This window comes from Saccopteryx leptura, chromosome 6 (genome assembly GCF_036850995.1).
Source record: "Saccopteryx leptura isolate mSacLep1 chromosome 6, mSacLep1_pri_phased_curated, whole genome shotgun sequence".
Lineage (NCBI taxonomy): Eukaryota > Metazoa > Chordata > Mammalia > Chiroptera > Emballonuridae > Saccopteryx > Saccopteryx leptura.
This window is the reverse complement of record NC_089508.1, coordinates 125177735-125193149: the sequence shown is the minus strand read 5'-3', so window position 1 is coordinate 125193149 and position 15415 is coordinate 125177735. Positions and strand designations below refer to the sequence as shown.

General features: G+C 47.6%; 1 protein-coding gene across 3 annotated transcripts in view; it reads right to left on the bottom strand.

Annotated features, from left to right (window-relative positions):
* Positions 1–380: 380 nt before the first annotated feature.
* THSD4 (thrombospondin type 1 domain containing 4) overlaps positions 381–15415 on the bottom strand; it is a 715204-nt gene continuing 700169 nt past the window's right edge. For all 3 annotated transcript variants that reach the window (XM_066388579.1, XM_066388578.1, XM_066388580.1), the window contains 4 exons: positions 12083–12262; positions 7181–7325; positions 3797–6773; positions 381–3457 (listed from right to left, as the gene is read on the bottom strand). In XM_066388579.1, the coding sequence (XP_066244676.1) occupies positions 6631–6773; positions 7181–7325; positions 12083–12262 (468 nt within the window). In that variant the 3' untranslated portion in view covers positions 381–3457; positions 3797–6630. The remainder of the gene's footprint in view (positions 3458–3796; positions 6774–7180; positions 7326–12082; positions 12263–15415) is intronic.

Sequence of the window (15415 nt, the reverse complement as noted above, 5' to 3'; positions counted from 1 at the left end):
AAATAAATAAATAAATAAATAAATAAATAAATAAATAAATAAATAAATAAATAAATAAATAAATCCCTGGGAAAGGGCAACCTTGGGGTTGCCCACACTCCTGAGTATGTGTCCTTCAGCTCAAGTGAATCTCTTTTGCAGCCCAGGTTGAGGATGTGCATAAATCCGCAGGCGGCCACCCTCTGCACCTGGGGTGGTCTCTGTGCTCTAAGGCCCAGCCACCCACAGTGTGCCCAGAGTCCAACCTGAAAAGCCAGCCCACCCTAAGGGGCTCGGTTCTTCTCTAGAGGAGGCTGTTGGAAGCAACATGACTGGAAATGGAACAAGGCCCAAGAAATCACAAATGTGTTAACAAAGCTTGATCTTTTCACTAGAGTTTATTGTATTTTTTTACAATAATAATAATAAATTAGTCATACACAAAAATAGTTGTCACTTTGCTGAAGAGAAGACAGACTGCATTTACTCATACAATTCCCTTTCCACCCTCCACTTTCTCTGACTATCACTTACCACCACAAGGGGGACATGAAGTCGATGTGAAGGGTCAGCGGGTTCCTTGCTCCTGACCATGCAGCTGGCTGACAGGACAGCCAGAGCCCCCACCCCTCGGTTCCCGGCGGGGACCCTGGATGCATGGTCAGATGAATGAGTAAATGCCCCTGCGTGCACCCTCTGCCCTGCAAGGAGACTCTGCCTCCTCCCTGGCTCTACCAAGCCTCCTGCAACTCATTGCTGGCAGCTCTAGCGAAGGAGACCAGACAGAGAAGAGATGGAAAAGGCCCATGTGGTTCCTTCTTCACATGTTTGGGGATTAAGAGGGCAGATTATATGAGTAAATACAATCTTTAGGATGGATAGGGGCACTCTAGACAGACCTGTTTCAGGTACAATGCCAGGGACAAAAGACCCTAAGCAAGTCGAAAAGCAGAATACTGTAACTTATATTTGATCTTCAAACCCAAGGAGAGTGACTAATCAGTATATTAAATTGTAACTGTGGACTTAGGATAAGACATCATGCAGCAATTTCCAGGAAGCTGGGTTAGTAGGATCAAATGATTTTACACAAATGTGGATTGCATATGTCAATAAATACCTATTAGGTCCCTTTAAAATTAACATATTCTAAATAATAGAACTATTTTGGTGTAGTGACTCCTTCTGCCAACAGAGTTCAGAATACACATTTCCTATAAACATCTTGTATTTACAAAGAACAAATAATAAGTTATAACAAAGTATATCCTTCTGTTGAACTGAATGGTGGGGGTCTGGGGGTCAAGGCAGGTGGATGCTTATGTAACAGATTGGCTTTCCTCTCACTGAGGCCAAGGGCTCAGTGTCCAGAAGATGCCGAGACATTCCCAACTGTCCTCAGCATGGTGGAAGGGTCCCACTGTAATCATGGCACAGAACCAGGACTGTGGGATGGTTCAGGGGGAGAGAACTGCTTTGCTCCAGCATAGGTGCAGAAAGCAAGGTGGTATGAGAGGGTCCTTGTCTAGCTGAGTCCAGGTGAGTGACCCCGGGCAGGCAACTAGCCATCAGGGCGTTTGGTTACTCATCTATGAAGCAGGACCAGTTTGAACAGCTCACCAAAGTGCTGGTAGCTCCCTCCTGGCCACACTGAGTTTTGTGGAGGGTCCCACATTGGGTTCACAACAGCAGACACAGAAGTGGGAGGTACATGTGCCCACAGGCACCACCCTAGACCTGGCCAGTCAGCTAAGGTTCTCCTACTTCTACGGCCACCCACACCCAGACGTGGTCAGGACCTTAAAAGCCATGTGGCCCCAGCTGGACACTTGACTCCCATCTCCAGGAGACCATTCAGCCTCCTCTGAGACTCCCTCTGATGGGTCAGTCACCGTAGACCAGAGGCCTCTCCCTTCTAAATGCTCCAACTTGCAGAAAGTTGGTTCTGCAAGGTTAACACCTGACTCCCTGTAGCGTTTCTCTCCTGATTCTAGGATAGCTATCTCAGCGTCTCTTCTTATCCAGGCTAAACATTCTCATAAGACCCCCCTGCTTCTGACTGCCTGCATCCCTCATCAGGCTTTGGGACAGGGATGTGCATCTGACTGCTGCACACCGTCATGCTTTTCCCAAGGTCTCCTGCAGCCATAAGCACAATGCGGGGTAACTCTCACCAGTGCTTTCTCCTATGTTGCTTAAATGTCTCTGCTTCCTTCTCCTGTGGTTCCGTCCCATGGTCCCGACTCACACTGAGCTTAGTCAATTGAAACCCTTACGTCTCCTTCACCTTGTGCTTGCATTTTTTTTTAACCCAAAGATAGGACTTTGTGTTGCTCCTTGGCAAATAGTCTCCCAGATCTTTCTGGATCCAGAACCTGCTACCCAAGTTGTTAGCCCTCCAATCATTTCATCTACAAGTGTCATCAGGAAGGCATAACTTCTCCACATCAGCCGTATTACAGATGTTTCTATGTCAAGGGCCGAATGTTGGCCCACACCTGCGGAATGGGACATAGGTTCCTTTAGGTTATCAAGCCTGTTTTAAGGTAATCCCTGTTTCTTTTTACCATGTATATTGTGTCTCCTTCCACATTAGAAAACTGATATTTAAACTCTATAATGGCTGTATTAAAAACAACAACAACATTGGTTTAGAAAGGCAGAAGTACTGTTAGCAATATCTGGATACCTCTCTCTGCCACACAGCTTGATGAAAATAAATGAAGCTTGTGTTTTCCATTTTCATCCGTTCTGTAAAGCCAAAGGAAAAAGAATGCTGAATGCTAAACACTTTGAGGATAAGTGAGTGATACCTACTCTAGGGGACAGAAAAGGAACACTAAAAGAATCCTGGACTAGAGAAGTAAGGCAAAAGAACCACCGGAACAGTCCAGGAGCTACAGTCACAGTAGGTCCCAGGGTGGAGACAGACAGGCTCACCTCGGCTCTCCACTAGCTGGTCCAGAGGCACCAACCCCGCCTTTAAATGAACGGACTGAGAGACTCACTCTAGCGGTGGGTCTTCTTTTAAGCTTTCTGTGTGGCTTATTTTTCTGCTCATTTTCTGTGGGAAGAAAGGCAAGTCCATATGGGAATGGGAAATGCCAATGGCCTTGGGGAGCCTCTGCTCTGGCTGTCAGAGCACGGTTTCCCTTTCCAACTAAGTAAGAGCAAAAAGGCAAACTATTTCTGTTTGGCGCTTTGTTGACGTTTGTGAGACAAACATGCAACATTAAAATCCACCCAATTTTAAAATCTAGGGCAGGGAGTATGGCAATTCAGTACACACAGAGAGAAAAAAAAGCGGTATCAACATCAATTTCAATTTTTCGTTGTAGCCAGATAGAAGAAGGTGGAGAGGACTGAGAAGGGGTGGCAGGTGACAGACAGTGGAGGGTGAGATGAGGGAGTGGAGCGCAGGAAAAGGAGGGTGAGCGTGTTTGCAGGGAGGGAGGGAGCCATCAGAAGGTGAGCTTTCCTTAGACCAGGGGTCCCCAAACTTTTTACACAGGGGGCCAGTTCACTGTCCCTCAGACTGTTGGAGGGCTGGACTATAAAAAAAACTATGGACAAATCCCTATGCATACTGCAGATATCTTATTTTAAAGTAAAAAAAACAAAACAGGAACAAATACAATATTTAAAATAAAGAACAAGTAAATTTAAATCAACAAACTGACCAGTATTTCCATGGGAACTAGGCTCCTCTCACTGACCACCAATGAAAGAGGTGCCCTTCTGGAAGTGCGGCGGGGGCCGGATAAATGGCCTCAGGGGGCCGCACGTGGCCCGCGGGCCGTAGTTTGGGGACCCCTGCCTTAGACCCTACCCAGGAATGTCACTGGAGAAAACAAAGGACTTCTAGGACGTGATGTGCTAAGAACAAAGGTTAGATGCTGACATCAGAGGCTGGGAGATTAGTAAAAAATTGGATTTCTAAGACATTTAAAAACCCCTGGTCTAGTAATTTATCACCTTTCCTGAGATAAATGAATTCCAAGAATCACTCAACTATTTGTTGGAAGAGAAAGAAGCCCCCTAGTTAGATATGCCCCGCCTCACCCACCCCCATCCCATTCCACAACTGGCAGGAGGGTGTTCTCACAGGAGGGTCACTGTGCTTTCAGAGAACTGTTGGGTAACAGCCGGGAGCAGCAAACACTGTCAGATGTCAAAGACACAAAGCCATCAGTGATCAGCCCACCATGAGAATTCGGGGGGAGGGCCCCAGGGCACTCACCTCCCACAGGATGGAGAAATCCCATTTAGGATGTAGCATGCACTGGTGGGTGGTGGCCACACTCTCTGTCTAGGGGCTTGGCTGGCTACGAGGTTTTCCCTTACTCAGAGCTGAAAGCAGCCTTCCTGCTCTGCCTCACCCCCCATTGACCCTGCCCTACTGGCCAGCACATAAAGACAGCCCCTTCAAGGGAGCCCTTCAAGGGACTGGCTTGTTTGGCAGCATCTCAGAGCAGCTGCATCAAGGGACAACTCCCCCTGTGACCAGAAGCAGAGGTCAGCGGTGAGAGGAAGAGGGTGGGCACTGGGTGGAACCACCGATAAGCCTGGTGGGCATAGGGACTGGGCCTCTTCCCACCTGCTTCTCTGCACCAGCCCCCTAAGAATGAGGAGAGAGGGATGCTGGTGGGAAGTAGCCAATGGGTGCTCCGGGGAGGACGGCCGGGGGAAGGCCGAAGAGAACTCTTGACTGTTCAAGGCAGTGGGAACCTAGCAGTGAACCCCACCCAGCTGTTGATGCCGCTCCCAGAAGCTGCACACAACCATCTAACCAGCAGGGTTCTGGCTTAAAGGGCTCATGGAAGAAATGCAATTGCTAAGGCTTGCTTTAAAAAAGAACTGAGTCAGCCCTGGCCTGATAGCTAGGTTGGTGCGAGTGTCATCCGGATATGCAAAAGTTGTGGGTTCAATCCCCAGTCAGGGCACATAGAGGAGCAGATCAATGTTCCTGTCTCTCTCTCCTCTCCTCTCTTGCTAAAATAAATGAAAATAAAATTCAAAAAAGAAAAGAAAGGGAAACATGCCCAGGACCATGGTAGTAAATCAGATAAATTTTCTATAAACTCATAATTTGTTTAGCCTGATATTTTTCCTCATGGATGAAGGGGGAAAAATTATACATATATTTTTTTCTTCTTCTTAATGGGATTTTCAAATAGTTCAGCCCTTAAGAGGTGCTGTGCTTGCCACCCCCTTTCCGGCCTCTCGGACTGACCGTTGAGTCAGATGAAGTGAGTCAGGGATTACCCTGCAGCAGCAACAGGTCATGGAGTTCCCAGCCCTTCCTTCTAGATGGGCTTTCCTGATGCAGCTCTTAGTGCTCATGTTTGGGAGGAGGGGCAACATGGGTTGTGAGTCATGGCGGGGGGTGGAAGGGATGGATTTGAAGTCACAGAGAGAAATCCATGAATCAAACCAGAAGGACCAAAGGGAGACTCTAATATAAACATAAGGCTTTTGCTGGGAAGGGTGGTTAGACTTTCCATGGGGTGGTATGTGGCGAACAGCCCAGGAGGGCTGGCAGAGGAAGGGGCTGGAGCACGCGGCTCTGGAGATCTGCCCAAGGACAGGGACGTCCCCATGCCCGAAGGGACCCTGACTTGTGGTTCCAGCAGAAAACATGTCACTGGGGAATGCAATCAGAATTTCAGGCAGTCATCTTTATACCCAACGGCTTTTTGATCTCATAGGACATTTCCTGTAAAGATGAGGTTAATCTGCAGTGACTGGGGTCTGTGACTTTGTGGGGGAAGGGATATGTGGAAACAGCCTGGAGAAAGCTTGACCTTTGGCTGGAGGGAAGAATTCAAAGACCTGGGCTCCCTGTTTGCTAATTGGAACACTTCTCAGTCTCTTGGTCTGGAATGAAGTCGCATCCTGCAGAACTAAGACTTGTGGACAGGCCTGGGGTGAGAGTTTTGTGGTCAGCTGACTGGGGCTGGGACACAGCTCTGTCAGTGAGCAGGTGAATATACCTGGCTGGTCAACAAGTCTCAGTCTCTTTGACAGTAAAACGGGGACAATGATTCATTCCCCACCTACCTGCTGGGGCGTTGGGAGCCGCTAACAAGTTAATACTTGTGAATACACCTGTGAAACAATAAAGCACTACACTGACATGAGATATTTGTGTCATAAGGCAGGAAAATAGCCTCATGTTTTTGAGAATGCGAATAGGCACAGCCAGGCGGAAGTAATAGGGAGGCAGGCAGCAGCAGCAAGGCTTTGCGGGGCCCTGGATTTGGGATGCCGCTTCCTCAGACGCCCCTGGGGCTGCTGGCATTGGAAAGGCCAGTAGTGCAGGAAGGGGCAGCGCCCACTCGGGGCCATGGCTGATGTAGAAAGTGCCCCTGGAGGCTGACTGTGAGCTGCCTACACTCCCTGCTGCCTGGTTGTCAGAGAGCACCATTTGTGGGAGCCAGGCTTCCCAAGGAGGGGTCAACAGTTTACAGTGCTGCTCAAAGCCAAAGTTCTGCTCCTGGGCAGCACGTGTCCTCTTTCCCGAAGGCTGGCTGCTGACCAAGTTGTCTGGCAGCGCCCTTGGCCAGGGAGCCCCTGGCGGGGCAGCAGCCAGCGGGTCACTGTGCTTATAGACTTGCTGCTCTGCCCTGTGTGTGGATGGGCATGGGGGTGTTATCTGCTCCCCAGGAAGCCCAGGTGCCTGTTAGCCACACGAGTGCAGGAGGCACAGCAGGCAGTCTTGTAGTAGTTGTAGACGCAGAGGCGGGCCTGCACCACCACGTTGCAGTTGTAGTACCTGTCCTTGCAGCTCTCATCTGCAGCAGAAGAGAATAAGAGTTGCTGAACACAGAGGTGGCAGGACACCGGGGACAAAGCCCTTCTCCATCCCGACCCTGCTGCCTGTCCCCCACGGACATGCGTGTGCGCCAAGAGCTTGCATTTTTCGTTTCCTCTAAACATGAACTCTCACTACTCTGACCTTACGGATGGTTGAAGCAAGTCTCTGAGTACATTCCCATTTTAATCAATTCACATTTAAGTTTATGTTTAGGTGGGTGGCTTAGATTGTCATCTATGCTATAAACTTATCATTGACCCCTGAAACTCCATGACTGTGCATAAGCTCACAGAGGGACCAAGATGGGTGTGCTATTTTCATGCCAGAACACTTGACAGAGTTTAACAAAGATGAATCCTCACTCCCAGACGGGTCGCCACTTACCGACTTCCGGGACACAGTCCTGAGGGTTACAGGATTCTTTCTTTTCTGGTTTCAACTGAGGATCACAGAGGTTACTCAGGGTCATGTCGTCTGACAGACAGCGCACTTCACGGAGCCGGAAGCCCCCCTGGCAGCTCTTGGAGCACTGCGTGGAGACAAGGGGGAGACTTAGATTTCCGGACAGCCCATTAACTCAGCACACTGTGAAGGGCAGATACCGGATAATTCCAAACATCTCCAAGAGGAGACAGAGTTTTCAAACAAACTCTTATGTGACTGCCAACCAGTTGCAACACTCATCAGCTCATGACAAGTTGTGTTCCACCTATTCCCCACCCAAGTCCACTCTTGGGATTATTCTGAAGCAAATCTAGACAGCATATCACATCTTCCAATGATAACTGTCTGTAGCTCTAAAACACAAGGACCCTATAAAAATTAGCACAATGCTAGAAATCAATGATGCTTATTGTTTTTAAGTGGAGGGGTGGCCAAAAGTAGGTTTATAGTTGTTTGCATGGAAAATAATACAATACTTAGTAAATAATAATACAAAGATAAACTGTTTTGCATACTCATAACTGTAAACCTACTTTTGCCCACCCCTGTGGATATTCAACGTCTCTATTTTCAATTGTCTTGTGAATGTCATAGGCTATTTTTTTTTAAGTGAGAGGAGGGGAGATAGTGAGACAGACTCCCGCATGCGCCCCCATAGGGATCCACCTGGCAACCTGTCTTGGGCTGATGTTTGAATCAACTGAGCTATTTTTAGCTTCTGAGGTTGACACTCAGACCAACTGAGCTGTCCTCAGCACCTGGGGCCAACTCTGGAATCAATCGAGCCACTGGCTGAGGTAGGAGAAGAGGGAGAGAAGGGGGAGAGGAAGGGGAAAAGAAGCAGACGGTTGCTTCTCTTGTGTGCCCTGATTGGGAATCGAACCTGGGGCATCTATATGCCAGGCTGACGTTCTATCCACTGAGCAAAATGGCCAGGTCCACATAAGCTTTTTAATATAGTTTTTTAAAAAACCAGGACCCACATCAGGCCTGCACTCTGCAGACCTAGTCCATGCTTCCCCCTTGCTCTGTCTGAATCTTCTGTCCGGCAGCTTCCCATAGTCAGGGGGCTCTGCTGCCTGTACCCCCCGTGGCATGGTTTAACATGTCCCTTTGTCTTCTGCATTTTTTGTAGATCAGAAGTTGGGTCTGGGAGAGGGTTGAACAGGTGCAGGTTTGATTTTTCTGTGGTGAGACTACTTCACAGGGTGTTTATGACTGTATGTCTCTTTTAGGGACGTCAGCAGCCACCGAGGAGTGAAGCCCAGATCATTCAGTTCATTTGGGTTGAAAAGTGGTCGATACTATTCTATCATCTCTTCTTTTGTTGGTTGCAATCTTTTCTAAAGAATCCCCCCAACCATGCCCTGCCAATTTACTCTTTGGCTACCCAGTGGGACAGCTTGTTTATTTATTTTATTATTTTTTTTTTTCTGTATTTTTCTGAAGCCGGAAACGGGGAGAGACAGTCAGACAGACTCCCGCATGCGCCCGACCGGGATCCACCTGGCACGCCCACCAGGGGGCGATGCTCTACCCACCAGTGCCTGGGGCAGAGGCCAAGGAGCCATCCCCAGCGCCCGGGCCATCTTTGCTCCAGTGGAGCCTCGGCTGCGGGAGGGGAAGAGAGAGACAGAGAGGAAGGAGAGGGGGAGGGGTGGAGAAGCAGATGGGCGCTTCTCCTGTGTGCCCTGGCCAGGAATCGAACCCGGGACTTCTGCACGCCAGGCCGACGCTCTACCACTGAGCCAACTGGCCAGGGCAGCTTGTTTATTACTAAATGCTTAACTCTTCTTTACTTATTAGTCTTCAGAATAATGAGTTAGTTCCTGGAACAACCTCTGATAGTGACCTGTTAGTTTATTATTATTATAAACTTACTGTACATGGATGGATTTACCATATGCTATGTGTTTCACTAAATCTATGATAGTTATCTTTTTAGGAAATGATATTCCAGACCTTGGCTGGTGGCTAAGTGGATAAAGTGTTGACCGGCACACTGAGGTCATGGGTTCCATCTCCTGTCAGGGCACATATCAGAAGCAACCAACGAATGTATAACTAAATAGAAAAACTAAGTGGAACACTAAGTTGATACTTCCCTCTTTCTCCTTCTTTCCTTCTCTACCCCCCTCCATCAATAGAAAAATTAAAAAAGAAAAAGATATTCCAATATAATTTATACATATATGGTTCCAGACCTGGATTTGGCCATTTATCTAAGAATTCCTGGTTCCTTTAGTGGAGAGCAACATTTGAAACCACATTCTGGCTGATAAGTACACCCTTTGCTGCTGGGCGGGTCATTGTGTCTAGGCTCTTTCAGTGTATAACACTGGGAAGGTAATATTAATTTATGAATTTATATTGATTTTCTAATTCAAACTCAGGACAACAGGATTTCCATTTCAACCTCTTCTATGCTTTTTATTTATTTTTATTTTTTATTTTTCTGAAGCTGGAAACGGGGGGGCAGTCAGACAGACTCCTGCATGCACCCGACAGGGATCCACCCGGCATGCCCACCAGGGGGCGATGCTCTGCCCATCCAGGGCGTCGCTCTGTTGCGACCAGAGCCATTCTAGCGCCTGAGGCAGAGGCCATGGAGCCATCCCCAGCGCCCGGGCCAACTTTGCTCCAATGGAGCCTTGGCTGCGGGAGGGGAAGAGAGAGACAGAGAGGAAGGAGAGGGGGAGGGGTAGAGAAGCAGATGGGCGCTTCTCCTGTGTGCCCTGGCCGGGAATCGAACCCGGGACTTCCGCACGCCAGACCAATGCTCTACCACTGAGCCAACTGGCCAGGGCCTTCTATGCTTTTTTTAATCTGCATCTTTTTTCTCTTAAGTTGAGAACCCTATTTCTCAAGGATACTGGTGATCATTAAGTTATATTGTTGTCTCATCATACACATGTATTGTTATAGCACCATAAAGTATATACTCATTTATTTTATCACGCATTATACACCAACTACCTCAGAACACAGTACAACACTATCACTAAGAATGTGATCACTGCCTACATTGTTCTGAAGTTCTTTTGTCCTTTGGGAAGACAGTCCGATGATTGTGTTTTAAGCCACACCAATAGTGCTGAGGCCGCCAACTGAGTGTAGCTTAATTTGTTTCATTTCATTTTCCACTTTTAGGGATGTTTTAAAAAATTCAATTTTATTTTATAATGATATAAAATATTTACTTAGTTCTAAACTCAGATTTGTAAAACAAGCCATATTTGAAGACATCTAGGGGCCCTGGCTTGTGGCTCAGTGGATAGAGCATTGTCCTGGTGTGTGGAAGTCCTGGGTTTGATTCCCAGTCAGGGTGCACAGGAGAAATGCTCATCTGCTTCTCCATCTCTCCCCTTATCCCTTTTCTTCCTCTTCCCCTCCCACAGCCAGCAGCTCTATTGGTTCACAAGTTGGCCCCAGGTGCTGAGGATGGTTCGGTTGGTCCAAGTGTTGGCCTCAGGTGCTAAGACTAGATCGGTTGGTTTGAGCATTGGCCCCAGATGGGGGTTGCTGGGTAGATCCCAGTTGGGGTGCATGTAGGAGTCTCATTATCTATCTCCCCTCCTCTCACTTGGAAAAAAGAAAAAAAAAAGACATCTAGGTCCCATCACAATCTTTGTTATTATTATTTACATCAAAGTTTCATCACACACAACAAGTACCCCTGTGCTGTTGTTTTGCTGTGAGATTTAGCCTACTCCATCCTCTGCCAATTACTGGTCTGGTGTCTGTCCCTATAGTTTTACTTTTTATAGAATATTATATAAATGGAATCATATAATTTGTAGATTTGAGGTCTTTCTTTCATTTAGCAAAATGCATCTGAAGTTCATCCGTGGAGTCTGGGTACCCATGGTGTACTTGTTTTTGTTGCTGAGTAGGATTCTGGTGTTCAGAGGCCCCACACAGACCTGTTGAGGGACATTGTGGGTTGTGTCCGACCAGGTGTTTTCACAGAAAATTTCCATCCTTTCCCCCTTCCTTCCTAATAACCTATTTCTGCACTAACCCTGTCTCTGTGTCTCAGATGCTCTCTTCCTCTTGTCATTTCCACACCAGCCTCCTTACACAAAGGCCTGAGATGATTTACAGAATGCTTTGAGAGCTACAAGATGTACAAAAAGTGGGGAAACTGGGTTAAAAAAAATAAAAGTAGGAAAAATATGTTTTGTAAGGTCTGATATACCCTCTTAGGGATGGGCCATAATTTTAGCTCTGAGTTTCCTAGTAGCCAATTCAAAGAGAGAACGAGGACTAGTCCCATAATCCATAATCCATACTGTCAGTAGGATTTAAAACATGTGTACACACACACACACACACACATACACACACACACACACACACACACACACACTGAAGCCTGACTGGTGGGTCTTATCCTGTTACTGAGACCCTCCTCCCCAGAAACCCCTTCAGTGGGTTTTATAATGGGACTACCTCATGGTGTGGTTTCTCACTAGCCCCCTTCAATCCTCTGGCCATCAGTCCTGGGCAGCAGCATTACTCACACCTGCATCCAACTCTCATTCAAAATACAAACTCCTCTGTGGACCCAGGATAGATCTTCCCTAACAAGATCCCAGCTGGTTCTTCCACATCCTAAAACTTGAGAGTCACTGCTTTTGTGTCTCCACAGTTTATCAATTAAGATCATCCTGGCCTCAGGCTCCACCCCCCAAGAAGGCTGTGTCCTGGGTGCCCCAACAGGGACCAGTGAAACAGATCACTGTAGGAAACCTACTGGAGGGCTGAGCTGGGCCGGCACTGACATGGGAGGGAAGCGGGAGAAGATGTGCTAATGTAGCTCTTGAGAGCAGCCTGACTCACCATGCTCCACTCAGTGTTAAACCACTTGGCTCCGCAGGGCTTGAGGTGGCAGGACTGCTGGCTGGGGGGTCTCTCCAGGAAGGCGCATTCGTAGGGGTCCAGCACTTCAAAGGCATCTGCGTTCTTCCTGACACAAATAACCTCCCTCTGCTGGGTCCCACTCCCACACTCTATGGAACACTGAGGAAATAAACAGAGAATGAGGGTGTCACATCCCAGGCAGGAGACAAGAACTACTGCCTATTGAGGTGTGTTTGCATGGGCTTCCTCCAGTAGTTCAGTGAGGAGGAGCCCACGGGTACCCGAAAACATCTCTGGAGGAGAAGTCGCCCATGGATTCCAGTTACCCTAACAGTTCTGTGTCTGGAATGCAGAGTGGGGGCCACAAGTCACCACAGCTCCAGGCTGCTGGTGGCTGGGTTCCTGGTGCCCTCCATGCAGAGAGTGAGATGGCTCCCCTGAGACAGCCAGCTGCTGTGTCTGTCCAGTGGACACTGGCAGCTCTGACTGTGAGACAATGAACTGACATTCTGTTTTTCTGCTACTCCCTTAGTAGGTGCACCTGGGAATGAATTTGTCTCCTAGAGCCCACGCACCTGCACATGAAAGACTGTGTTAACATTCTCTGGGACACACAAAGCTGAGTAGAAGATTCTAGACTTGGGACAGCATGGTCAGCCCTCCGCTCCCAGCAGAGCAGCGGCAGGAAGCCTTCTGGCACAGAGTCCCGCCCCTCACTCCCAGCTTGGTGCTGAAAGTGTGGGGTCTGAGCACAGGAGCTGGTTAGACTATCGTACATGTCGGTGCGTTTTGTTAGTTGATGGAGATGCGGTTCCTAGAACTGTTCATGAATTTATTACTCTGTAAAATGTTTTTCTGCTCATTTTGTTTACTCAATATTTCTTGATTAAAAATTTTAAAGGCTGTGACTTAACAGGCCTTGGAAGACTTTAAAGAATACGCTACCTTGATGAAAAGCTTGTAACAATGTCTCTAGCTGAAACTCTTTAAACATTCCACTAGCTTCTGTGGGAGGCACAGGGCCAAGTAAAACCTCTTACAGATTGGCCACACTGGACACAAGAGTCGCCGCTGGCTGTTTTGTTTTGTGCCTTGTTTACTGCCATCTTTGTAGGCATCCAGAGAACCTCCTTAGCTTGTTTTGCATATTTTCTTCTGTATTAGTTAGTTACTTAGGAGGTAGTTAACTGACTTGTGCTGAAGGTGAAATCAAATCTCAGCATCAGAGGCAGATTGTATCCTATCTACGTGGGATTGTCCTCATCTGTGTATGACGATGCTCATCACAACATGTTACTTGGTGTTTGGTTTGGCATATATTCAGTGTATTCATGTTTTATCCTTTTCCTTTATGTGCTGCCGACAATGAAAGAACCGAAGGCCAGAGGGCAGCAACAGGCTTCTGGGCAGAGGAGGAGGGAGGGCTATATGAAAGGTCCGGGGGTGGGTGAGTGTGGGGCAGCAGGAGTGGAGTGCTGGACCCAAGTCAGGAGACATGGAAGCTAGTCTAGACATTGTTGCTGAATACTTTGTGTCTTTGGCTGAGACACAGAACTTTCCCAGGATTCACGGTCTCACCTGTACATGGGAGGGGTGTGGGAATCTGATCTGAAAGACCCGTGCTGTTCTGAGCGGCCTGGTCTGCACTGAGTGCCTGGCACAATAGCAGGCTGTAACTCTGAACCCACACTTGGAGTTAATTCTGCTGTGACTGTTAAGTTCTGGAGGACAGCAGGTAAGTAAGGGAGAATGAGCACACAGCTCAGCCCGCTCCAACACTGAATGCCCAGAAACAGCAGACTGTGTGTGTGGGAATGAATGAATGGATGTATGTAGAGTACCTGTGTGTGCATGAGACAGTACTGGAAACAGGAACGAATGGGTGCTCATCCTTGGTGGGCCAGAAATTATGGGTACTTTCTGAATGGTGACAAATAGAGGGGACTAAACTGCAGGAGAAAACCATTGTGCAAAGTACACATGGGGGAGGACCCCTGACAGAGAGGAAGCAGCCTCTGTGCCCTATGTGAGAATGGTGGTGGACACACGGCTGTGAGGAGTGGAGGGAGAGAGGCTTTGGGATAATGGGAGAGCTGTAGCTAAGAAACTGATCATGAAAGTGAACATGCTAAGGAAGAAGCAAAAGCTTCTGCCCCTCCTGGGAGCACTGAAGCCCAAGGGCAGAGTGAAGACACTTTCAGATATTCAAGGGCTCAGAAAACCTACAGCTACGAATATATTAGAAAGACTTACGGGGTTATGGGTCTCTTAACAAAATTAAAAAGAACCAGAAAAGAAGACACAGGATACAAAAGTAGAAGTTGGTGAAGACCATTCTTGTTAACAGTGGATATGGGTTTCTTTTGAGATGATGAAAATGTTCTGGAATTCGATAGTGGGGATGGTTGCCCAACTTTGTGGATATACAAAAACAATAACAAAACCCCCACACTCAATTATATGCTTAAGAGGGTGAATTTTATAATACATAAATCATATTTCAATAAAAATAACCTTTGAGGGGAAGAAAACTATTTTAAAATCTAGATGAGTATTTTCTTTTCTTTTTTTTTAGGTGAGAAGAGGGGAGATAGTGAGACATACTCCCGCATGTGTCCCAACAAGGATCCACCTGGCAACCCTGTCTGGGTCTGATGCTGGCATACTGATTTTAGTGCCCGAGGCTGATGTACTCCAATGGAGCTATCCTCAGCACCCGAGGCCACACTCGAACCAATTGAGCCACTGGTGAGGGAGGAGAAGAGGGAGAGAAGGGAGAGGGGTGAGAAGCAGGATGGTCATATCTCCTGTGTGCTCTGACTGGGAATTGAACCTGGAATATCCATACGCCAGTTCAATGCACTATCTACTGAGCCACTGGCCAGGACTAGATGGTATTTTCTAAAAGAATACTTGGTGGGACTCTTAAGATGGCAGCGGAGTAGGCAGATGCACAGACTCTCAGATCACACCACTAAACTGGATTACAAACTAATTTAGGAACAATCAGCATGAAAAAACCAACTTTGAACTACAAGAACAGCTCTCAAAAACCAAGGAGCAAAGAAGAAGCCATAACAAACCTGGTAGGGAGCACCTGAATCTCCCCCTGCTTATAGGAATGGGGGGGGGGTGAGGCTGAGAGCCCAGAAAGGCTCTCACTCCAAGGAAAAGAGAAGAAAATACTGCTCACAGCCACTTGCTTGGCAACCAGGGAACGAGGTGTGTTGAAAGGGCCAGCTTGTCTTCCAAAAAAAAAAGGGGGGGGGGAGAGAGACAGACAGACAGTGAGGGGCAGAAGAATGCAGGGGA